Source organism: Hesperophylax consimilis, chromosome 11, assembly GCF_061612785.1.
Source record: "Hesperophylax consimilis isolate HC1 chromosome 11, BYU_Hcon_1.0, whole genome shotgun sequence".
NCBI classification, from domain to species: domain Eukaryota; kingdom Metazoa; phylum Arthropoda; class Insecta; order Trichoptera; family Limnephilidae; genus Hesperophylax; species Hesperophylax consimilis.
In genome coordinates, this window is record NC_142846.1 from 32,046,708 (window position 1) to 32,073,049 (window position 26,342).

The 26,342-nt window shown below is 34.4% G+C and overlaps 2 protein-coding genes and 1 non-coding gene across 3 annotated transcripts in view; 2 read left to right on the top strand and 1 right to left on the bottom strand.

Annotated features, from left to right (window-relative positions):
- LOC149420025 (uncharacterized) overlaps nt 1-26,342 on the bottom strand; it is a 624,492-nt gene that overhangs the window by 538,400 nt on the left and 59,750 nt on the right. The window lies entirely within an intron of this gene.
- Nucleotides 2,194-6,668, top strand: LOC149420030 (uncharacterized). Its single transcript, XM_089637142.1, has 2 exons — nt 2,194-3,174; nt 5,537-6,668. The coding sequence occupies exons 1-2, from the start codon at nt 2,235-2,237 to the stop codon at nt 5,554-5,556; spliced, it is 960 nt and encodes a 319-aa protein (XP_089493268.1). The 5' UTR covers nt 2,194-2,234; the 3' UTR covers nt 5,557-6,668.
- Nucleotides 23,596-23,675, top strand: TRNAL-UAG (transfer RNA leucine (anticodon UAG)). Its single transcript has one exon. It is a non-coding gene; the product is annotated as a tRNA-Leu (tRNA).

Here is a 26,342-nt window from a genome sequence, read left to right on the forward strand (position 1 = left end):
TACTACGTTTAACCAAAATGGTGTGAGTCCTTGCTTAGAAAATAGTGTCAATTTGGTCGGTATAGCAGGTTTCATTTTTACTGCTAGACATCACAATGACAAGTGTTTTATTTACATGTAGTGGGTTTTGAAGTCTTTAAAAAGGCTCGCATTATGTGTTTTTTCGTTCTTTTCTCAACAATAACTCGATAATAAACAAGCTCATAAGTCAGAGCGATCGTAGCAGTGTTATTCGCACAGTTTCCTTATAAATATTGTACCTGTTTCAATAGTTTGAAATAAATGTAAAGTGGTATCAAGAAAACCAGTTTTTATTCAAAAAGGATCATCCCCAATTTTTAACATTTGATCCTTCAACCGGATTACGATCAGGAGATTGTATGTAAAAAAAAAACAAAGAACCAGCAGCCAAAAGGATACAAAATTGATTGAAACTGGAAATCATTAAGGAAAGTGGACCACATCGCAAATCTGAGATAAGTATTCAGTGCTTTCCTTCCTATCATCCATTTTATGTTTATTCAGGTCTCATGTAATTTAAACGAGATTAATCTTAAATAGAGTCAATATTATAAATAAAATCACTACCCACTTGAAAATAAGAATATAATATTATTGAATAGTGTTCTCAAATAGTATTGTCAAGATTGTCGTGGTATTCTTTCAAACGGGTGTTTGCTAAAATAAAATAATTGTCAACCGATATTAACAAAATATAATTAAAAATGGAAAATATGAAGTCATTAATAAACAAACGCGGCGTAATCAAAGGAAAACTAACCCGATTCGCGGATTCCTTAAATGCATTGTCGGTAAATGAAATTAAATTAAGATATGAGCGGGTGAAATCATTGTTAGATGAATTCGAAGCAGTTCAACAGAAAATTGAAATGTTACCGGATTCAGACGAAATTGAAAATTATAGTCAACGAGAAGCTTTCGAAAACCAATATTTCTCAGTTTTGGCAACGGCCAAAGGCACGATCGAATCCGTCGATCAAAGTAAGGTGGAAATTAAACTACCCAACCTCCAATTGCGGGAATTTCATGGCGATCAGAAAAATTGGGTTAATTTCGTCGAAACCTTCAAGACTTTAGTCCATAGCAATAGTAATTTAAGCAACGTACAAAAATTCTTTTATTTGCAATCAACTTTAAAGGGAAACGCATTAAAGATAATTGCTAATCTAGAAATTTCTGAATTAAATTACATTTCCGCTTGGGAATTATTAAATGAACGTTATGCAAATTTAAGAACTACCGTTCATAAACACATCCAAGCTCTATTTTCATTAAAAGACATGAAACAAGAAGAGCCTGTAGCATTGAGGTATCTAATTGATGAAACAAACGTTAGTTTAAAGGCATTACAAAATATCGGGGTCAAGGTAGATCAATGGGATCCATTGGTTATTTATATAATATCAAATAAATTAGACACAGCTACCCGAAAAAATTGGGAACAATATATATTACAAGACGAATTACCGACGTTAAAGGAATTCTTAAAATGTTTATCTGCTAGAGCCCAAGTATTGGAACTGATGAACGCTTCTGAGAAAAAATTTTCTAGCTTACATAAAACACAACTAGGCAACAATAATTGCAAAAAAGATTCATCAGTATTTTTAGCGGTAAAGGCTAACAACTGCATTTATTGTAACGAGAAAGGTCACCATATTTATTATTGTAAAAAATTTCTGAAATTAAAATTACATGAGAGGATTGATGCTACGAAATCAATCCAAGCTTGTTTTAAATGTTTAAAGGTGGGTCACCAGGCACAGAGTTGCAAGGCAACCTTTTCTTGCAGGCGTTGTGGCAAAGATAATCACAACACCTTACTACACAATGAGGTACCTCTGCGGGAGGCCTCCAATATGGATGCTGATAACGAGGTTTCAGTATCGAATTTTTCTGCATCGGATAAAGCAGAAAAAATAATATTATTGTCAACTGCCAACATAGGAGTTGTGGGTAGTAACAATAAAATTTTTAAAGCCCGCATTCTGATTGATTCAGGGGCCCAGTCAAATTTTATGAGAGCAGAATTTGCTAATAAATTAAATTTACCATGTGAATTGATAAACAAACCCGTTTCTGGGATCCATAATAACATCACTCACATAAAAAAGAGAATTTCAGTGGAGATGAATTCGCTTCATACTGATTATAAAAGTGAAATATCATGTCTGATTTTACAGGAGATTACAACAAATTTACCACAAGTGACAATGGCGAAAAAAGACTTCAAGTTACCACGAGGATTGGAGCTAGCTGACCCGAACTTCAATATAGCTGCACCCATCGACATCCTGTTGGGCGCGGAGAGCTTTTGGGAAATCCTAACCAACGATAGATTGAAACTCGAATCGGGACCAACACTTCAACGTACGCAACTGGGATGGATCATATCAGGACCAATCCACATGTACCCAAAGCAAAGGCCTGTATCAGATTGTTGTAATTTATCTATAAATAAAATAAGTCACCAAATAGAAAAATTTTGGAAATTGGAGGAGATTAATCCCACTAAGATTCTAAATCATGAAGAAAAGGCTTGTGAAGCCAGTTTTGCTAGTACTCATACTAGACAAGACGACGGTAGATACGTAGTAAGTTTACCGCGTCGAGCATGCATTGATCAGCTGGGAAGTTCATTGCTCACTGCTGAAAAAAGATTTAAAAATATAGAAAGAAAAGTTGTGTCAAATCCCGAATTGAAGACACAATATATACAATTCATGCGTGAATATGAGGAATTAGGTCATATGGAGGTGTGTGACCAGTCAAAGGGGGATCGTGAATCCTATTTTTTACCTCATCACGCTGTAATAAAAGAATCAAGCACTACTACTAAAGTGAGGGTCGTTTTTGACGGCTCCGCCAAAACTTCAAATGGAATTTCTCTCAATGACGCCTTGATGACAGGACCTGTTATACAAAAGGACTTATACACCCAACTATTGCATTTCAGGAAACATCAAGTAGTACTGACGGCTGACATCGAGAAGATGTACCGCCAGATTAATGTGTGTGAAGCGGACCGTGACCTGCAGAAGATAGTGTGGCGCGAGTCGCCGCAGGAGGTGCTCAAGCATTACCGTCTGAAGACAGTCACATATGGTCTGGGGCCTTCCTCTTTCTTAGCCACTAGAAGTCTACGGCAAATTGGTATGGATAACAATATAAATTTTCCTAGAGCTAGTCAGGTCATAGAAAATGACTTCTATATGGATGACTTGTTAACCGGAGGAGATGACATGGAATCCTGTAGAGAGTTAAAAGAGCAATTAATCAACATCTTTTTGTCTGCGGGGATGACCTTGAGGAAATGGAGGTCCAATGTCTTGGAGTTGTCAGCCGAGTCGGGCCAAGCTAAGATTGCCGAATCAGGCAATTCTGAAAAAATTATTACTGACAATCCAAAGACTGAGAAAATATTAGGATTAATATGGAATAATGAATCTGATTATTTTTCTTATGTAATAATGAAACCATCAAGTCGAACCGAGAGTAAAAGACAGATATTATCTTGCATCGCATCAACCTTCGATCCATTAGGTCTTCTAGGATCGATTATAGTTGTAGCCAAATTGATAATGCAGAAGTTATGGCAGTCTAAAGCAGCGTGGGATGATCCATTGCCTAATGAAATATTAGCACCCTGGAGGTCCTACCTTCAAGAATTAATTCAACTAAATGTGTTGAAAATACCAAGAAAAATTATTTGCAGGCAATCTACATATCTACAACTACACGGTTTTTGCGACTCATCTGAGAAAGCTTACGGAGCCTGCGTTTACATGGTGTCGGTGGACCATGTCGGTAAGCGGCATTCACATTTAATAACGTCCAAATCAAGAGTGGCGCCATTGAAGTGTATTTCCCTGCCCAAGTTGGAGCTTTGTAGTGCTGTGCTACTGGCTAAATTAATTAAAAACGTAAAACAAGCGTTAAATATAGTGGAGATCGACACACATTATTGGTGTGACTCCATGATAACGTTGTGCTGGCTGAAAGGTCAACCTACGAGATGGGCTACTTTCGTTGCAAACCGAGTAGCCGAAATACAAGAACTTAGTGATCCAGATCTATGGAGACATGTATCATCAGCCGACAATGCAGCAGATATACTTTCAAGAGGAACCACTACAGATAAATTGATAAATTCTGCAATATGGTGGAATGGACCAAGTTGGTTGACCGAGGGAGTCAACGCTTGGCCTATATCAAATATTTCGTGTTCAAACCCTCCTGAACTCAAAGGCAAAAATATTCTATTATCCACAGATATTCAAGAATGGGAGATATTTGAAAAATTCTCATCATTTATTAAATTGAAAAGAGTTACTGCGTATGTATTGCGATTTGTCAATAACTGCAGAAGTGTTAAGGGTAAAATTTCAGACAATTTAAGTGTGGCTGAATTGGAATCAAGCTTGAAATGTCTATTGAGATCAGCTCAAATACACGCCTTTCAAAAGGAATTGAAAGAATTAAAAAACCATGGCATCGTCAACAAGAAAAGTAATTTAAAATCTCTTAATCCCTTCTTACATGATGGTCTAATATATGTAGGCGGTAGGTTGAATTTGGCTACACATTTATCTTACCAACAAAAACACCCAGTTATCTTGCCGGCTAAACATAAGCTAACTGAATTGATAATACGTCACTACCATTATGTAAACCTACACGCAGGACCTCAAGCTTTGTTAGCTGAAATACGATTAAAATTTTGGCCCATCTTTGGTAAAAATACTATTAAAAAGATATTACATAAATGTGTTGTATGTTTTAGATGTCGTCCCCGAACCGGTCATCAAATCATGGGAAATTTGCCACCCGAAAGAATTACGCCGAGTCGTCCTTTCGCTATCACCGGAATAGATTACGCCGGACCAATTCTAATTAAAAGTGGGACGCTGAGGAAGGCTTCCCTCGCAAAATCGTATTTATGTATCTTTATTTGCTTCTCAACCAAGGCTGTTCACTTGGAATTAGTTTCGGATTTATCTAGCAATGCTTTTTTGAACAGTTTAAAAAGGTTTATATCCCGTAGGGGACAACCTGAAAAGATCTTTTCCGACAATGCTAGTAATTTTAAAGGAGCTAGCAGCAGACTCAAAGAGCTGTACACCAGCTTGAGGGAAAACAACGACAATATTCAAAATTATTTAGTGAACAGAGGTATTGAGTGGAAGTTCATAACCCCTCGAGCCCCTAATCAGGGAGGTTTGTGGGAAGCAGCAGTAAAATCAGCAAAATTCCATTTATATAGAATCACTAACAATTCTTCATTAACATTTGAACTCTTATATACCTTAATTTGTCAGATTGAGGCCTGTTTGAACTCCCGTCCATTAACTTCCTTATCCGACGACATCCATGATTACCAACCTCTTACCCCAAACCATTTCCTTATAGGCACTGAATCCTGTATCATTCCTGAGAGAGACGTCCGGGCGATACCGGACAACAGACTAACTCAATATCAGAGGATCAGTTCGCTAATTCAATCTTTTTGGTCTAGATGGAAGCAAGATTACCTGATGGAACTACAAAAGAGAACTAAATGGCAGACCAGCACTCAACGGGCACTGCAAAAAGACGATCTGGTGATTTTAAAGGAAGATCATTTACCTCCACCTTTATGGAAAATGGCCCGAATTCTGCATACACACCCTGGAGCGGATGGAGTAGTACGAGTTGTTACATTAAAAACACCTCAAGGAGTCTTTGTGAGGCCCATCACAAAGATATGTCTGATGCCCCTGGATTCAGACACTAAACCTGTAATTGACGTCCCGGACCTTACCAAGGATTGATTATGTACATTACACTATGATGCTTATCTTCTCGACTCCACCTTGGATGGATCAAGCAGAAGACCTGAGAAGAAAGAAGAAAAAAAAAGGAACAATAATTGTGTTGTGTTCAGTGTAAACTATATTATTTGTGTTATTGAACTATTTAAATATGTAAAAATTAGTATGCAGACGTGTGTAATTTAGTCATTTTTGAATTTTTTTTTGGTTATTTAATAGGATTAATAATTTTCTAGTTATTTTTAGTTAATTAATAGAGTAATTCAACAGCATTTATACAGTTAAATTTATAAGTTTACCAGTAGGGCATAAAAAAAAGGGGGTTTTATTTTGTTAATTTCTGCTATTTTGAATTATTTTGTTAGTATTTTTGTGGTATATTTAGATTAAGAATTTTTAGTTTATTCTGTTTGGTTTATAGTTTATTTTTAAATAGATTATCATTCAAAAATTTAGTGCAATTTTTGAATCCCGCCCCCTGGCAATATGTTCAATTTTGCAGGCTACCGACATCTGTAGTCTAGAAATTTGAAGTTACTACGTTTAACCAAAATGGTGTGAGTCCTTGCTTAGAAAATAGTGTCAATTTGGTCGGTATAGCAGGTTTCATTTTTACTGCTAGACATCACAATGACAAGTGTTTTATTTACATGTAGTGGGTTTTGAAGTCTTTAAAAAGGCTCGCATTATGTGTTTTTTCGTTCTTTTCTCAACAATAACTCGATAATAAACAAGCTCATAAGTCAGAGCGATCGTAGCAGTGTTATTCGCACAGTTTCCTTATAAATATTGTACCTGTTTCAATAGTTTGAAATAAATGTAAAGTGGTATCAAGAAAACCAGTTTTTATTCAAAAAGGATCATCCCCAATTTTTAACAGTCCACTCAACCAACTTAACGGAACATAGGTATTATAGCGCAAGAAAATAATTCAGTTCAATGACATGGATCTTTTTCAAACCAAGCGCAGTTATTTTCTGTCATGTTTTAGAAATATTGAAAAAAAATTATTAAGTCTACAGAAATTCACGCACTACGTAATGTGCCTAATGTATTTAAAACGTGCTATCTAGAGAAATTAGCGCTTGCAATGTGGCAAAAATTGACCTGCTCTGTATTTTCGTCGTATTTACTCAGTTGTTTTTGCAAGTTTACAATCTTTCGTAAAAAACCGTTCCAAGATGCCACCAATCAACATGAATCATCAAACAGATCCGAAACCAGTTGTGTTAATTAAACCAACTAATTTCTCCCAGCTTTCAATCCAATCGCTCCTGTCTCATTTATTACAGTGAAACTATTATTCTCTCTGTTTGTTGTAACTCTGAATTGATTCAGAATTTGCATTGCGGTAGATTAATTGCATATCTGTACTGTGTTGTGCCAGCAAACGATTGCGAATTTTTCACGCTTCGAAAAATCTATTCCGCGATTGCTGATCGCTACGAATTAGTTTGATTGGTCTCAGGTGAGTTAATACACAAAATCTATTGACTGAAGAATAATTGAGCGTTGTTCTGTGGATAAAGTTTTCCACAAAAAACAAACAGCGATTTTATGATCCACAACAATTTAATATTTAAACAAAAAAATCTGAACATACAACATTTGACTTCAAATGACATCATTTTGGTAAAATAATACTGTAGGCGGTATTATAATTTTTTATTAGAGTCGTAAAAATAGAAAAATGAGGTAAAAAAGTATCACACAATACACATCTCACGGTACGTAATTCCACAACAAACGGAGAAAAATTACTGATATGAAATATTGTTCATTTAATTATTCGTTTTCCTCTTAAAAATGGGACTGGAGTTCTAAGCGAATGATTTGACTAATTCCATATAATAAACTGTCAGTAAAGGACGAATATGTCATAAGGAAGTCGGAACACATGATCTTCAAAATAATAATAGTTTCGCATCTCGTCTATTATATTTATTTAGACTAGGGCACTAGCGTGAATACGTGCTCGGATATATTCTGAACGACTAATATTTTATTGGGAAATGATTATGCAGTCACATCTTTAACAGTATCTTGATTTTAAAAATCCGTATTCACGTTTCTCTATACAGGGCTGTTGAGGTCAGAAAAAAGTCGAAAAAAACAACCAGTATCATCCGGGAATGTTTAGCACGCTTTTAGCGTGTCTCTCAGTTATAAACCGGTGCCCAAGGACCAATGACGTTCTTTAGAGCACCTTTCAATGAAATATAAGTAGAACAAATACTCACTTGAGGATTGTGTATATAATTTGTGTGTAAGAATCTATCAAAGGGGTGTCCTCATTCTGTATCATCGAGAGTTTTTTTCATTTCTTCATGTGATTTCCAATTTCTATAGTGGAACGCAATATCTATATACGGAATCAGTTGCAGATATCGTTTTGTATTAATTTAGTGCAGTACGGTACGCCCAAATTTAATAATAAAACTTTACCCCGGCTTATAATTTGTAATCTGAAATACTTTTTTGCCTTATGAGTTAAAAAGCCATCTACGAAGAAATCGAAAAAATCATCAATTAATTTAAGAAGCAGGCACAATCGTCTTAAATGGGAACGAAAATATCATTATTAAAAAATAAACGAAAACATTACAACCGACGAAAAATATTAAACCAAGAGCTTTTAGCTTCGAGTTCCGGGGAGTTATTTTCGCTGTATTGTTTTTTTGTTGCTAAAGAGCTTTCAGTTTTCGTGAACCTCGTTTATTTCCAATTTTTTTTAATCCGACTTTTCTACCTCCGCCATCTACCGATGAACGCAAAGAACAAAGCAGTTTCAATACTTGGCAAATGTTTGATTATTTTTCGTTTTGTCGATTGTTGTTTTCTATTTACTTTTCGCTCATAAAAGAGTTGAGTTTCTTTGATCCTGCCTATTAAGAGGAGACAGATGAGTTTAATGAGATTTAAGTTCGCTCATACGTAACAAACTGTACGTTAATTTAAAGGATCTTTACAATACGTGGGTATCGAAACCGGGTGATCTGAAATTCTCAGTACCTACCTACGCACCCCCTATCATTCCAGAAGGGGTATATTATTTATGGTTCCATGATAACTCAACACAGTGACAATTAAGAAGTGATTATAAAGTCATTAAAAACGATGATTTTTTTAAACTTAACCTAACATAACCTAACCTAACCTACTTAACCCAGTTAATAAAGTTTTTGTTTCATCACTTTCCATGACTTTATATAACTTTTTAAAGATGTGATGAATTATCATTGTGATGATTTATCCGGTCACCATTATTTATATATTAAATATAAACATATTTGAGGCGCGGCGCGCCAAAGGAAAGTTGGCTAGAGAAGGAGGTACCGTCACACGGCATAATACCTCAAAATTAAATCACTTTAATACTTTTGGCCAATCTCAAATCATATATTTTTATTTGTTTTTTTTTTTAATTTTGTATTACACTTAATTTTATTTTTACGCATGACAGCTGTTTCGTTTCCCGAAGGCAATATCAAACTTTTAAGCTGTTCTTTACTTTATACAACAGTCTTTAGGCTGGCCGCATACATACGTTTTGCGTATTCGATTTCCGAATTCGTTTTCCGTATTCGGACATCCGAATGCACGGAATCAGTAGAAAATACATTAACTGCCGCACACGTTCGTTTTAGTTCCGAACGGAACAAATTCCTTACGCACTTTCCGAATGCGAGCCGGCGCGTTCGGAGAAACCGAATGGAAAAAACCTAATGACGTCATGTGGGACGCAGCTCTTGCATACACTTTGTTTGTGCCGACGCAAACGTTCGGAAATTTACGTTCAGTAATTCAGTGTTGCCAACGGATCTTGACCTAATATCGCCGTTTCTCATACATAAGGTAGCGTAAAGTAGCCGAATTTGCTGTTAGGTGGGACATGTTTAAAATTGATGTTTTTACGTGAAAATAAAAATTTCGTGGGGGGGGGGGGTGACTAGAGTATTTCAAAAAAATAAAATTTGTCCCCTGAAAATAAAAAAATTCATGGGGGGGGGGTGGCTAGAGAATTTCAAGAAAATATAAAATTTGTTACCAGAAAAATAAATTTCATGGGGGGGGGGTGGCTAGAGAATTTCGGGACATGTTTAAAATTGATGTTCTTGAAGTAGTTTAATTGGCGACCAGTCGCCTTTTAGATATTAGCCTAAATGGCGATATATCGCCCTTGTTGGCAACACTGGTTCTGTCGTTTATACATTCCGAATGAAGAAAAACGAACGTTTTCACGGAATTCCGAATACGGAAAACGAATTCGGAAATCGAATGCGGAAAACGTATGTATGCGGCCAGCCTTACTGTGCATAAAAAATTTCTTTAGCAAAATTGCTTTTCAGAGTCAAAAAGTTTCATAGCAATAAAACAAATGTTTTTTTAGAGAAAATTCTGACGTAGTGATATTTCAAAGTTTTTTTTTACTTAATTTACATCAGGACTCTCTCGCCTTGCACGGCAGTGGGAGGGATGAATTCAAACATCCGTCACTCTTGGACACACTAATTCCTTGATCCCTACCCACCCTTAATACTTTTTTTTCCTTTTCAGTTCTTCCTCTCCTTCCTTTCAGCATTCTAGCATCCCCAAAGATGGCGTATGCCCTGAGGGAAATTATTTTCCTAAGGGCCTACTCAAAATAAAAATTAATGTTTATTAATTTCTTCGAGCAAGTTTCGGGACAGCCTGTATCTGCTCGCAGAATTCAAATAATAATACCATTATGTTTCTTCCCTTTATTGGAGGTTTGATAATGTCAGAAGCGAAAACTGTCAGATTGGAATCGAAAGATTAATCCATTCGATTGAAAACATTACTTTGAATTGGTATTTTGGGAACAACTACTGTTCCGTGAGGTTTTGGTACGTAAATGAATATACGTTTACAGAACATTTTGTGGCAGCCAAACTATTTAATACAGGTTGTTTCTAAAATAACTACATATTATTACAATAAAAATAAATTGTGAACAACAACTGAAAAAGCATGAAAATACAATAAAAAATACAAATTCGTTGGGTCTGTAAATCTAGTTCAGTAAACTATAGAACTCGGATTTGCTTTGAATTTAAGTATCATTTTCAAAATATTAATTATTTATTTGAACAAAATTGAAAAAATTAATTGTACCTAAATTTAATAAAATATTTTAGTTTTGGCCCTAAACGCCTACATTAATTGAAAAAATCTTCCGAGAAAAAATACATGTCGCCGACGGGAATTGAACCCGCAGCCTTCTGGTTGCCGGTCAGGTGCTCTACCAATAAGCCGACGAAGCAAAACTGTTCAATTCCCGTCGGCGGTGTATATTTTTCCTCGGAAGATTTTTAAAATAAACGTGTTTCAGGCTAATAATTTTATTGTCTTAAATTAATATGTTATCCTTTATGCTATGCATAAAATACATTGTCTCTTAAAAATTAGCTTATCTTTAAAATGAACATTATTTCAATTGCATTTTTCAAAATTGGAATTAGAATATCACTTAATTTTTCACGGGTCTGTTGCTGGTAAAAATATTAATTTAGGTTGTGACTCTCTCTCTAACTCCGGTTCAATGAATTCTAGAACTTTGCTTTGAATTTAGGTTTCATCATTTTCAAAACTGTAAGTGTTCGTTTGGAGAAATCAGACAAAAAAGTATCTACCAACAAATATAACATTTTGAACAGATTTTTTTTAATTGCCATTTTCAATTCACACTATCCCCATTGCTGTATTATATTTAGATGTGACACTATTTGTCCAATTTGACCTCCAACGCTTCCAATGCTCAAACGCCGAACGACCGGAAACTACTGAATCCCGACTCCGCGCACTGCTACTCGCGTGATAATACGTCTGCGCTATAGCACGTTCCTAAAAGAGGAACACCATATTATAAAATATCAGTTTTATTGTAATTTACTTTATACGATTTCCACATTTTTAGAACAAAAGATAAAATTAATCCCAAGGCAAAAAGAAGAAAGGTGTGAAATCGTGTGAAATTTTAATCATTATTTCATAATTATTGAAGCATCTGCGGTCAATCCAGTGGCTGGAAAACGTATTTATAATGAGGTTATCTAGAAGTCCATTCAACTGAATAACTTTGAAAATATTGTGCGTGTTATTAATGTTCCTTTAATCTTTAAAAATAACTCGGACGCTAACCATGGTTGTAACGTCTTAGTCACCATCTTCCTGTTGTAGCTAGATTACTTTGGAGGAGTAAAATAACTCGGCCGCTAACTATGGTTGTAACGTCTTAGTCACCATCTTCCTGTTGTAGCTAGATTACTTCGGAGGAGTCAAATAACTCGGCCGCTAACTATGATTGTAATGTCTTAGTCGCTATCTTCCTTTTGTAGCTAGATTACTTTGGAGGAGTCAAATAACTCGGCCGCTAACCATGATTGTAATGTCTTAGTCGTCATCTTCGTGTTGTAGCTAGAGGACCTTGGAAGAGTCAAATAACTCTGCCGCTAACCATGGTTGTAATGTCTTAGTTGCCATCTTCGTGTTATAGAAGACCTCGGAGGATTCAAATGTACATATTTCTTCCAAGCAAAGAACCTTATTACAATTTTTAAATATGTGTTGTAGTGCTTAATATACAAACCGTCCAACACACAACAAAATTGACAGAGCGTGGCGAAGTCTTGTATTAATTCTGTCTTAAAATGTGTTTCTAGGTACCGTTTCCGGTTCAAGATGGTGGCCGTTTTAGTAAAAATACCACCGGCTTGACGGCTTCCATGGTTAAGGCTTTCGACTAGCAATCCGAAGACCACGGGTTCAAATTCCTGCAAGTACTAGACGAATTTGAGTTATTTTATTCATTTAAAATAATATACTTGCGGCACGTTCCAGAGCGGAAGATACTCTCAGTATCGCCCTGGTGTAAGTCCACTATTCATATCTGAATAGCCAGGTACGCCACCCATCTCCCTTTTACCCATCTCCTTCCCCTCCCCACTACCTTTAGCGTCACAAGGTTCCCTCAATTTGGAATGCCATATTCTCACTGGCTCCAGACGGTTCGGGGCAGGTGGGACTCTTGTGCGGTATTGACATCAAAAAATATATTTTTCCAATAGTGAAATCATCGTGTTTATTTGGACTTTCTACTTTACGTATTTTTTCTGTTTTATGGTAACTTCCTGTTTGAAAAAAGTGTGAAAAAAAAATTGTCATTGAGATAATGACGTTTCTTTAGAAAAATTCCTAATACGAAATTTTTAAAAATGTGATGTAATATATATAGTTCACAAATAAGTAGGTAGGTAGTAAAGTACCTACTTACTCATTCGAAGGAAATTTTGGTTTTTATTTATAAATACGACAAAATTAGAAACATATTTAGTTCGCGCGAGGTCTACTTGTTGGCAGAACTAATATAATTAATTATTAAATAATTAGTTCGTTTCGAAACATCCTGTTTTATGATCGCATCTTTTGATATCCATGTTTGCTAACAAAAACGATGTTTACAAAGCAACTCCGAAAATAGTTTTGTGGATTATGTAATTGAAATTGTAGGTAAATTAGTTACATAAATAGTTCAATTTGTATTTAACTGGTTACGTCAGTTAATTAGCTTTATTTTAGTAAGTTAGTCAGTCAGCTAACTTATTTGAATGGTGTATTTGAAACGATAATTAATACTGGTTGGTTTTGGCTTGTAAGTGTGGCGTGTCGATTATAAATGTTTTGGTTGAGTTTAAATTTTGCATGGCCGTTTTATATTTTTAAAAGAAAGACAAACATTTCCAGATTACGAGTAACCTGACAATATTTGAAAATCTTTTACTACAATCAAGCGGAAAATCTTACTTGTGTCATTATGGAGGGCTTAACCAGCCGAAGAATTGAATACAATTCGCTTGGGTGGGTCGCTCGAATGAAACTCAGGTGAAGTTTGGTATTAGTTACTTTTTTAATAATTTTTAAATGAAATACTGCACAAAGGTCCTAACTGCTCTGAACCGTCAAGAGCCAATGCGACGATGTAATTCCCAATAAGGGTATGTTGTGAGTCTGAAGGCAGGAGAAGGAAGAAATGTGCCTGATTATTCACATCTGGTCACCAAACACTGTTAACTTTGAGATCTGTCACAAAGCAATACTGAAAGTACCTTCCACTCTAAAATTTACTGCCAATATACTTTACATTGTTTTTGAATAAATTAAATTTTCTCGCGTACGCCGGGATTTGAACCCGAGTCCTCCGGATTCGTACTCTAGAGCCTTACCCCTCGACTTCGGAGGCCTTACTTCTAATTATTTATTTTTTCATTTGGGCACTTGCTATCTCTGAAATACAGGGTTTTCCAATAAGAGGTGTTATTTTGATATTCAATCGTAAAAGATCAATGGTTTTGTTGCTTTTGTAACACGTAGCGCCGTCTCGATGAAAGTAAATGTTGTCCAGATCAATACCATCCAATTCCGGTTATAAAAAATTATTAATCCTCTCTTGATAGCGCAATCCATTCACCGTAACTGTTGCTACAGTCTTATTTTCGAAAAAGTAAGGTCCAATGACTCCGCTGGACCATAAACCGTACCAAACAGTCACACGTTGAGAATAAAAAGGCTTTTCAACAATAACTCTTGGGTTTTCCGAGCCCCAGATGCGACGATTTTGCTTGTTGACGAAGCCACCAAGGTGGAAATGGGCCTCGTCACTCAAGATGATTTGCATTTGATTCACTCAAGTGAATTTTAATAATTTCAATGCGTTGTTGAAGTGTGTATTGATCCATTTTTATTAATTGCGTAGTTTCTACTTGTCAAATGTAAAAAAAAAACAGCTTCAAAAGTAACATCTACCGAAATAGCGGGGTATTCAAAATAACACCTCTTATTGGAAAACCCTGTATTAAAGATTTTATATAATTTATACAGAAAAAGAGAATCTCTCGATTTTCGCAAGAGTAATTGTCAGAATAGAAAATTTAATTTAAAAAACTGTAGCTTTCAGTAAAAGCTTTCATTTTCAGAGAGTAATTTCGAACTCTGTATTGCAATGTGTAGAAAGTTTTAGGGGTTGTATTGGCTAGACTAATGATTAACGAGCGTTTTGTGATAAACGAAGGGTTGTTAAACTGCGCCGGGAAATATGATACTGGAAATGGGAGCCTAATGAAGGCTGTATTTTGAAACCAGGGGGCATCTCGCGGACACCAGTTCTATGGCCTAACTACTAGCAATTAATAAATTAAAGCATAATATATATAGGCATACAAGTAAGATACACATGAAAGGGTGTCACTTATTACCTAACTTGTATGTGAAAACCCGCCTACCTATACTTAATTAATGACAGGGTTTTATCCGATCTCTGGAGTTAATTTTTAAAAAAGAAGAAGAAAACGGTTTTAAAGGGTGATATATAAATACAAATTTTAGAGCGAGCGTGCTAATATTTACGGATTCCATGACAGTTCATCCCTCGGACAGTTGTTCCCCTAAAGAATTATTTCTTCTGTAGGTACATACACATCGGTAAAGCAAGTGTGCAGAGAAGATATACAGCCGTATGACAAATATCGATATACTTATATCTGCAGACGTCTTGAATGAATATCCACTACCTATTCAAATATTTTTAGAACCAATAATACCGTATCCCCGAAAGAGTATGCATTTCTGTGCACATCTAGTTGTGTTTTTTTATAATTTTTTGATCTTTGATCTTTGCGATTGATACTTTGCGACTTTTTTCTATCGGTAGAATTTCATATAATTGTTTTTTGAACTCGGCAAATTTATAGAGATTCTCTTAAAAAATAACAATTTATATATATTTTTAATATGTTCAGGAGAAGTAAATTATAAATAATAACCATCGGGTCGTAACCGGACTTACGGAGGCCAATAAAAGCAAGAAAATGTTGGAACAAAGCAAAAATTTAGGATCGGTTAGTGGCTGAGTTTCACAAATGCGTCTGGTTCCCAACCAGGCGTAGTTGCTTCAATTCCTTTGCCGGCTAAATTCTTCCAAGCAACATTACACAAGCAACATCTTCCGCTTACAATGATATAGTAAGGGTTTTTCAAATATTATCAAGTCGTTGTATTTTCCTGGACGTTCCTGACTTATTTTATCCAATCGCGCAACACATCGTGAAGAATTCAGTGGCAAACGAATAATTTAATAAAAATTGTGGCCTATATTTTTAGCGGTACACACTTGTCATATGTGTTTTCAATGTGAATTCAGTCAATAGAAAAATCACTTTTAAATCAATAAAGGTAATAGACAAAGACGTAGACAAATGTCATAAAAAATGTATAAGTACCAATCAATTTAATAATCTATTACATAAAGGAAAGTGCCTGTTCCACGAGGGTGGGGTCGATTTTATTTATTTACAAATCTACACTTTTATTAATTTATTAATTTTCGGGAAATTGACAATTTACATTTGTTTCTTTTTCTACATAAGTATTATATAGCCAAAATAAAACCAATTTTGGATTTCCTCCTTGTGACTTTACCTCTACTGAGACAGCATAATAAGGAATAAGTAAATTAAATTTGGAAGAAAGGAATATGAATTCAACATTTATAGCCATGGAGAGAGGTTATAAAACAAATCATAATAGAAATATAAACAATGGAGACATAACATTATTCACAAACCATCAGAGAAATATTCTTTTATGGACCTCTTGTATTTGGTTCTCTTATAAGTTCGCAATTGAAAATATTCACCTTGGATAATACGCTATTGTAATTATTGCATAGTCTGTTCAGGCAAGAATTCTGCTTGGAGTTCGTTTTGCATTGATCCACCCTGAACAGGACAGAAGAGCGTGTTGAACGCGCAGGTACGTTGAATTGAATCTTATTTAGCAACTCTGGGTATTTAATTTTATTACGAAGTTGACGAAATTTGCCCACTTGACCTTCAAAACAAAATAAATGCCACTGTCAAAGTTTAATTTCGAAAAACCCTTTATAAAACCTGGGCAACGCTGGGTGCTTCGACTAGTTTATTTTTAAAGAATGTCCGTAGCGAGCGGGCGCGTGGTTTTGATTTTTATACAAATCTACCGTTTTATTACGGGGTTCATGAAATTTAAACTGTCTGAACGCAGGGGACTTCAGCTAGTGGTGAAAAAATTTACTTTGAAATTATTTTTTTTTTTCAAATAATAGGTTGGCTGAAAACTTGACATCATTATGATCATAGATTATAGTATATAATTAACTTGCGAATAAAATAACGGCTTTTCCGGATTTGTCTACGATTTATGAAATCAATTAAAAGTGTAAATTTTCATTAACACTTTCAGCACGGCAGTTATAGCTGCCATAAACAAATGCCGTTAAATCCTTATTTATTATCCCATCGCAGACTTTCTGGGGGAGAGGTCTGAAGAACAATAGTCACAGGAAGCCAGAGGACATAGAGGACATTAAAGGAAATTTTGTTATGAAAGCGAAAGGGAAAATGCTGAAAGTACAATCAGAAAGACATTCGCATTGTAATAATGTTGCCATTTCATGACTGTTATCAAAATAATCAAAGTGGGTGGTGTTTTACTCATAAAGCTAGCTTGTTTATTATTAAATTAAGCACCAGTGTGTATTTCTACCTACATAAGGAGGTTGTTTAGGTGTTTAATTCTGTTCAATCCGATGACTAGAACTTGATTTCGAAATATTTAAATACAAGAGAAATTTTCTGGTGAAACAGTTCACATGAACATTGTGTGAATTCCATTTATGAGATGACGTGATAAATCATGGGATATTACAATTATTGTAAGATTTGTGAAGCTCTTTTTATGTGAAACATGACAAAAGTCCCAACGGCTCCCCATCGTCTGGAGCCAGTGAGACTATAGCATCCCCACACGAGTATATTGTGAGGCTAAAGATATTGGGGAGAGGAAGGAAAAGGGGTATCTATAGGGATCTGGTCACCAAACACGGCCAAAGCCATTTCAACCAACCTTTCAATTCTGAATGGTGGTTTTGCCATATTATTTTAAATGAGAAATTTGTGAAATTAAACAATTCAATCAAATATTTTTTTTTGATTTTAACCCGCAATTTCCAAGCTATTTATATTTATATCAGGATCATTTCCTATTCCGAAAAATAATTACAGACAATAAGAAATTAACATTTTGAATGTACAGCGTTACACCGTAGTAAACTTTAAAATCATAAATGTTTGACAGATTTATGTCAAAAAGTTTAACAAAAGAAATACATGTATGTATCAAATTTTAATATAGAATTATTAATAAAATAAAATAATGTCGGTACCTCTTTGTGGCTTGGTTCCTACAACCAGTTAACCATTTCAAATTTTGAAAAATGAAGATTATTGAACGTGTATAATTCTACGCATTACATTAAAAAGGAATATTTCACATCATCACAGGCGAAGAAAAAAAACCCAAAACATTTACGGCGGGTGGATTTTATATAAAAAATTACACACCTCACCGAAGCCATTGCACGCGGGGCCATCACTCATTATTCATTAGCTATCATGGCCTCGCGGAGGTCGCGGGTTCAAATCCCGGCGTGGACAAGTAAATATCATTCAGTTAATTTAAATTGTTCCACAATTGATTCAACATAAATAATATACTATCATAGACATATGAATATTAGTAGACCTGCCCTAAGTGATTAAAAGCGTATTATCCCCACTCCCCATACCGGTTCCATTGGAGCCGGCTGTGCTCGCGTATGGCCTCAAGTGAAATTTGAAAACGTGACGTCATCACTCTTGTGCGAACTATGGTCGAGGCATCATCGGTTCATTTTACGAAATAACACGGCAAAATGTTGACTTGTACTATGAAAACTTGTAAAAATAGATGTGAAAAAGAGAATAAACCCAATTGTCGTATTACATTCCATATATAAGCATTATTTTACTTTATTTTAAGCATATTCACATCGTATAATATGAATCAGTTGTTACTATCACATCGAGAAACATCTGGACGCGAAACACAAAGCTGGTTGGTTGCTGGGAAGTAAATTATGAACATTTATAAAGGTGTCTTAACTAAATAATTAAACGAAATATTCGACTCTGAAAATAGAACCGAATTTTTTTGCCGAATTTGGACTTCGTAAATTTGTTCATAACCCCTATGTAAAAATGTCTATTCATTCAAAAGCAGATTTTACTTTTAAGAAGTAAATGGTGATATTATAATGCGAGATGCCTATTTACTGTCAGATTGATTTATTGACGAATCACTCCCTTCGTTCTTCAACAGTTGATTTTACCCCTCGCCATTATCTTCTCGTCTATTAATTCCTATGTCTGTGTATACTATAGTGATTGCGCCACGTTCAGTATTGCCCCGGTGTAAGACCACCATTCAGAACTGAACCGCCGCTTGAAATGGCTTTAGCCGTGTTTGGTGACAAAACCTGAATAGCCACGTACTTTTAAACCGTTCTCTTCCCCATTTCCTTCCCGACACTACCTTCAGTCTAACAACGTACCCCAATTGGGAATGCCAGTCTCACTGGATTCAGATGGTTGGCAGCAGTTAGGACGGTTTTGACTCCTGTCTATCTCAAAATCTGCCTGATGCTCTGAGAACTAATCAGATAATGTGTTGATTTGAACAAAATTGCATGCGGTAGCTGAAGAACTTAAAAAATTGGAAAACTTCTTAAAATTTAGGTATAGTGTAGCTAGCACGGTCGATTGATAAAGGTTTTATCGATATAATGTCGGTAACTTGTCATCGTTCACGAGCTTTACTGCAGGTCGCCAATGAAAAAACAACACTTCACAACGACATGGTCTTAATTCATTCGACGTGTACTGTTGTTTGTTTGTTAGCGATCACAATTTATCAACATTATCGATAAATCCTTTATCCATCGACCGTGATAGATACCCAGGCCCGTTTACCCATCTTTCCCTCATGCTGCAGAACATTGCGATAGGCACATTCAAAATGGCTGTCACCAATCTTCTCCAAGAACACCGCAAAATAAAAACATGATTTGAATTAAAAATGTATTTTACCGTTAAAGGTCAAACCCGCTGAAAAAGTTTTCTAAGCACCTCCCAAAATTCTGACCATTATACTTCACGTATCAATTCACAGCGATAAAACCTTAGCTTATTCCATTTGTTTCATGTTACTAGTGTAGAGACCGTTTATTACATAAGTGTAAAAATTCTTCTAAAATTAACCCATGCGTTACAAAAATCCTTTTCTTGGTTTTACCGAAATGAAACGAGGTTAACGATGGAATAGTCCAAATATCCGATTATGTATACTCTTTTATCTGTACGTAGGTCCGACCCTTTAGGATTTGGCTTTAGGGACCTACTCTCGGTGAGACCTTTGTCCATTCTCGTTAGGGCCCATATGTTTTTGGGGCCCATAGAATAGCACTTAATAAAATTAACCATCCACAATTTATTAGCGGGAGAGTTGAGACAAAAGGACGAACCGCAATCAATTTGAGGGACAAATAATACGCGGAATTAATGGGAGGACACATCCTTGGAAATATGATAATGTATACCAATATACTCCGCATAAATATTATAAATTAAAAATATATTCCTTTTTCATTTTTTTCATTAATTCAAATTGTGGTTTTTATTGTTATTTTTTTCTCCTTGAGAAACCATTATTTTCAAACTCTGATGAAGCTTTGCTGTTCCTCTTAATACAACAACGTTGAATGATTGAATGGGAGGACTGAAGTGTACGAAAATGATAAAAATGAATAGTGAATACCTATATTAAGGCGATGCACTACGTAGTAATGCAAAATCATGTGTTTTTGGTTTGAAAATCTTTAAATAAATACGGCGAGTATAATACATCTTAGCCTTTGAAATAATCGAGTATTTTTTACTTACGTCTTTTTATAAGCCCAGAAAAAAAAATTATAAGGCCTATGAAAACTGCTTTAAAGTTCAAAATTTCCTACTTACGAACCCATTTTCGGTTATGGTTTTATTGTATAATGTGGCAAATTAAGTTATTAACTTATTAAGTTATAACATCCACAAAATAAAATAAAAGGCACTTTTTGGTCATGTTTTTTTCTTGCCTAAATCAAAACAGCGAGGGAATTTAAGCCTTATCGCCATCTACGTAAGGAGTGTTATTGATGGCGGCTCGATTCAAAATATTACACGACGTAGTGCATCGCCTTAAATGTTTACAAAATGTTTGAGAAGGAGGTCCCGAGTAGAATATTTTGAATCATAAGATAATGGAGTCGAACAAAGTCAATAACAAGATTATTAAAACTGTGACTGCTTCAGAAGATATATTTACTTTATTTAAAGAACTCCAAATATATTGTCTGTAAAGCGTGAATCCATAGAAAGGTAAATATTAATCAAGTTTTCTAATTACTTATGGTATTACACTTTTCGTTTTGAATATTGAGCCGGGCTTATACACAAAACCCTACTCCAAGAGAACTCATCAACACATACAAATATTTGGTCAGCTTTATGAGGCAGCAAAATTAATTACTGTTCAAATTTTTGATGGATTATTATGTGATTTCAATTTTTGGTGACAGGAAGTACACCATTCAAATGTACGCACTTATAAACTCGAATAAATAAATAAAAACTGACAAAATGGTTAAAATATATTTATATACCTGTCCACACATAACTATGAGTATTACATGGAATGTACCTAATTACTAACTAAATGCAAACGTGGATTATTATTTTGGATAAGTTATTATCGTTAATAACTACTTTAATCAGAAAGCGTAAATTGAATACTGTTATTCATTTTTGGGGTTTCTGCGCTTCCACTTTCTTTAGCCAGCGTTTTGGACAGTAGGTGTCCATCATCATGGCAATCTTTTGAGATTGTGGTAAAGTGTGTGTTGATACATGTAGAAATGTACCGGGCTGTGTCAATTTTTTTAAGACTGGTGTTTCAATATGATAATTTGTTAAATTATTACAGGGGTATTCAACGTTCATACCAAGAATTATCGACATTGTCGTCTGTGTTAATATTATTATTTATGGATTTCAATTGCTCCGAAATTAGGCGTGCGTTTTGGGTCTTCCCAGGACTTCAGAAACAAATCTAATGTAATGAATGGCCGGTTTCAATTACGATTCTGACTATTTTCGATTTGCCTGATTGATGATGTGTAAACAAATATAGTAACCGACTAACTGAGCACATTATTCAAGGTTGATTATATAAAACTAGTCCCACGTCATCGACGTTCATCGTCATCCCACTCACGCGGCTTGTTTGAAAACGAAAAAGACAGAAGATATTAGAACGATTAAGTCACGCACGATCTTTCGCTGTGATTAGTATATCACTTATATTAGCTATTTATTTCACATCAAACATAATTTATTTTTTATTTATATTGACATGTTTGTGTCGAAACTAATACCGTGTAAGTTGAAAAGTGATGAAGTTACCTGTGTACAAATAGTAACGGGTTTGAAAAAAAAAAATGTCATTACAATTTATTTCGAAAAAAATTGTACTCATAAATGTTTTCGGAAATGTTATTATGAAATTTTTGTTATGTGGATTAAACCGTCAACAATAAAAATAACAGTTTAAACAAAGAGTTATTATTTTTCAGTAAGAAGTCAGATAGTCATCGTTGGATCACATCTTTTAATCAAAATATGTAATACTAAATTAAGGAAAAACAAACTTACCATTCCTGAGAGAAAGTCCAATTATATTCAATTTTCTAATTATGTCCTAAATCCTGTATCTAAATTTCGCTAATTAACAATTAGTTAATTTCAATGACCTACCAGGTAAGTACCGTATTATATTATCTCCATATATGCTTAGTAAATATATGCATTGTAGAAGTGTATTATTGTTGGGAAGTAAGAGCTTCGTAGATGCACGCACAGATGGCAGTGCATAGAGTTTGCGTGGAGGTCCGCAAGATGGAGCCAGTGGCCAGTAGTCGCCAGGGCCAGTGGGAAGGCTCCCAGAGAAACTTACTGTTTCAGATTCCAATTAGCCAGCTTCTAGTTAGTCGACTATCGAGTTACCATTATAACACGCGGAGTATTAATAAATCCCTGATTAATATAAAAGAACCATTTATCTATAAACTCCTTCCAAGACGAGTTGGAGACCTGTTTGTACGAACACAACACCTGGCGCAGCCGGTAGGATTAATCGGTGGAATTTTTTTGCAAAGCGCCCTTGAATTGATTTTGGACAAAAACGGCGCTATATAAAGCATCAATAAATTATTTATTTTTTAAATTAAAAAATAATTAAAATTTTCTACATTCTAAGTTCTCAAAAGCCAGTGAATAATGAAAAAATCTTCCGAATCGAGCTCGCTGGAAGTTAAAAAATTAGTTTTAATTGCACGAATCTCAAAGAAAACGTTTTTAAAGTGTAATGATATTATAAACCCAAACATTTTGGTGGGTCCTTTATTTTACCGCAAAGCTTTAGGGTTCATTTTTTTCAGGATTTAATGAATAATGTTTTTTTCACAAAGGATTCCAGAAACATAATCTCAATGGAGACAGTTGATAATCAAAAAGAGACTCGCTCATTATTTTGGGTATTTTATATACAAACTATACTCTTTTCAAAAACTCTTTCTACTAATAACTACATAAATTCACAGAGTGAGTGAACTCAATTCTAATTTTACCAACATATTTATGACATAAATTATATTACCCTACACAGGAAAACTCACATTCTTATTAATTGGGAAAATGATTCAGCAGTGTGATTGTAATATACGACGCAATTGAATACGGGCAGCGTGGCCGAGCGGTCTAAGGCGCTGGTTTTAGGCACCAGTCCGAAAGGGCGTGGGTTCGAATCCCACCGCTGTCAAACGCATATATTTTTTGTGGTTTATTTTTATAATTTTATTTTTATTCGTCTTACATGCTTTTAAAATAAATTGTACTTATTTGTCCTTCTCACAGAAATCGCAGTTTCATGGTTTTCGATAATAAAACAAAGTAGAAAATCTCTGGAACGATGAGCTCTGACATGATCAAAATAGATTTTTTATATCTAGAATTTCTTTGGAAACTACTGCGACTGCTGTCGGCTCGCCCTATATTTTACATCATGAGCTAAGGAGCTTTAAAGAAATATTTTTTTCTGTAGAAAATAAATTAGGGGTACTACTTTCATGTATTCAATCCGTTCAGCTTAACAAAGTTTTAATAAATGTTAATATATTATAATTTATTTTAATTCACGGGCCCCACCAGGTCTGGGTGTTGTGATGTTAATTCTTAAGTGGACAGACCTTCAAAAAATTAGAAAAATCACGCTTCTGTAAATTATAACAATAAATAAATCATTTTAAAATATATACCTTACTATTAATAAATAATGTTATGGAATAAGTAAATAAGTACTTATTCGAATATAACTTTTGATTAAAAACGGTGCTCAAAAACCTACAATGATTGTACGTTTAATTCAATAAGTATCAAATTATTTTGTTCATAATAAAATGTCTACGATATAAATTTATTCAGCACTGACACAGATTAGTTCAAAGTTCGTGCATACTATTAGAATAGTGAGTACCTACGCGGGCCGCACACATTGGCACGCACTCGACTAAACGTTACATATTTATCTTCGGCTTTGATAGCAGAACATTCCTACATACATTTGCTTATATGTCCCTGAACCATTTCTAGAAATTCTGTATGTACCCGTTTGTTTTATCGTATCATAGATGTTTAGTTGTTTACTGTATCTATAATTAATTTCAAAACATATTTGATAATAACGCGAATCGAAGAAAGGGTAGACATCAAATAAATCTGAAATCCGTGGACCCATTCCAACAAATAAGCAATTAGTTTCAATATGGTAATCGATCTTATCTAACTTACCTATATTACCTATCTTATCTATCTTATCTAACTTACCTATCTTACCTATCTTACCTATATTATCTATCTTATCTATCTTATCTATCTTATCTATCTTATCTGTCTTATCTATCTTATCTATCTTATCTATCTTATCTATCTTATCTATCTTATCTATCTTATCTATCTTATCTATCTTATCTATCTTATCTATCTTATCTATCTTATCTATCTTATCTATCTTATCTATCTTATCTATCTTATCTATCTTATCTATATTATCTATCTTATCTATCTTATCTATCTTATCTATCTTATCTATCTTATCTATCTTACCTATCTTATCTATCTTATCTATCTTATCTATCTTATCTATCTTATCTATCTTATCTATCTTATCTATCTTATCTATCTTATCTATCTTATCTATCTTATCTATCTTATCTATCTTATTTATCTTATCTATCTTATCTATCTTATCTATCTTATCTATCACATCTAAATAAAAATGTAAATGTTCGTTTGTTCAAAATCATAAATCTCAGAAAATTCTTCTTTGATTGCTTTGAAATTTCGACACAACGTTGCATTCGAATACTCGTATGTTTTTTAAAAATATTTTACATATACCATATATATATACCATATACCTTTCTAAGGTGAGATTTTTTTTTAAACATCCTACGTAACAGCAACACGAGCTCTTGTTTGTCTATCTACACAAACATACTGAGCCACAGCAACAGCTAGTTATAGATAAAATTAATCGTCTATTCATCGGTGCGTCTCGATATATTAACAGAGGAATAATATTAGTATTTCGCAATTTATTTTATTTACTTCACAATTATCACAATATTAGTAATTATCGAGGCAAATACACGTTTCCGATGTCGGAATTCGTTTAAATTAATAGCAAAATACATTACATTTTTTCTTCTGCTTTTGATCTTTGTCCGTAAATTGATACCCTACACGTGGTCACCCTACATGTATCATTATAATGAATTGCCTTCCTACAGATTAGTAGGTACTCATTAATTCAAACATTAATGTTAAAATATTGTTCCTTCCATATATTATGTGTGTTATTTTTATTATTTGATAAAAATTATTAACCCAAAACAGGATAGTCCTAGTGAAGTTAAAAATTGAAATTTAAACAATGATACTAGTATGTAAAGAAACCATTAACAGTATATCGGGGCGCACCGATAAATAAACACTTTCTAGATAAAAATCTGTAGGTAAATGTAGAACTTACAAACTGTTACAAAATAGTAATATTTAATTTCATAATATGCAAATGACTTCATGTTTTTAGCGTGGGTATGAAAAATATATGAGAAAAATAAAGTGTTATCGTCTGGTTACTAAGTGGTTCAATTACGAATTCTAAATACTTTAACCCTGCAAAAGCTAATCTAAGACTTTCGGGAGCAAACTTTGCAAGTAGTGTATCATATATATATAAAAAAATTGTGTCAATAAGGACCCGAAAGAAGACTAATTTTTTCCCGAAAAGGGAAATACTAAATCCACGACACCGAATTCCTAACCATCAGGTTTTTCTTTTCTGATACACAAGACGCTTTAGGCTGTAAAATCAAATAATCTTTATATTTTTGATATTGATTGATATTTTTGATATTTTTTTTGC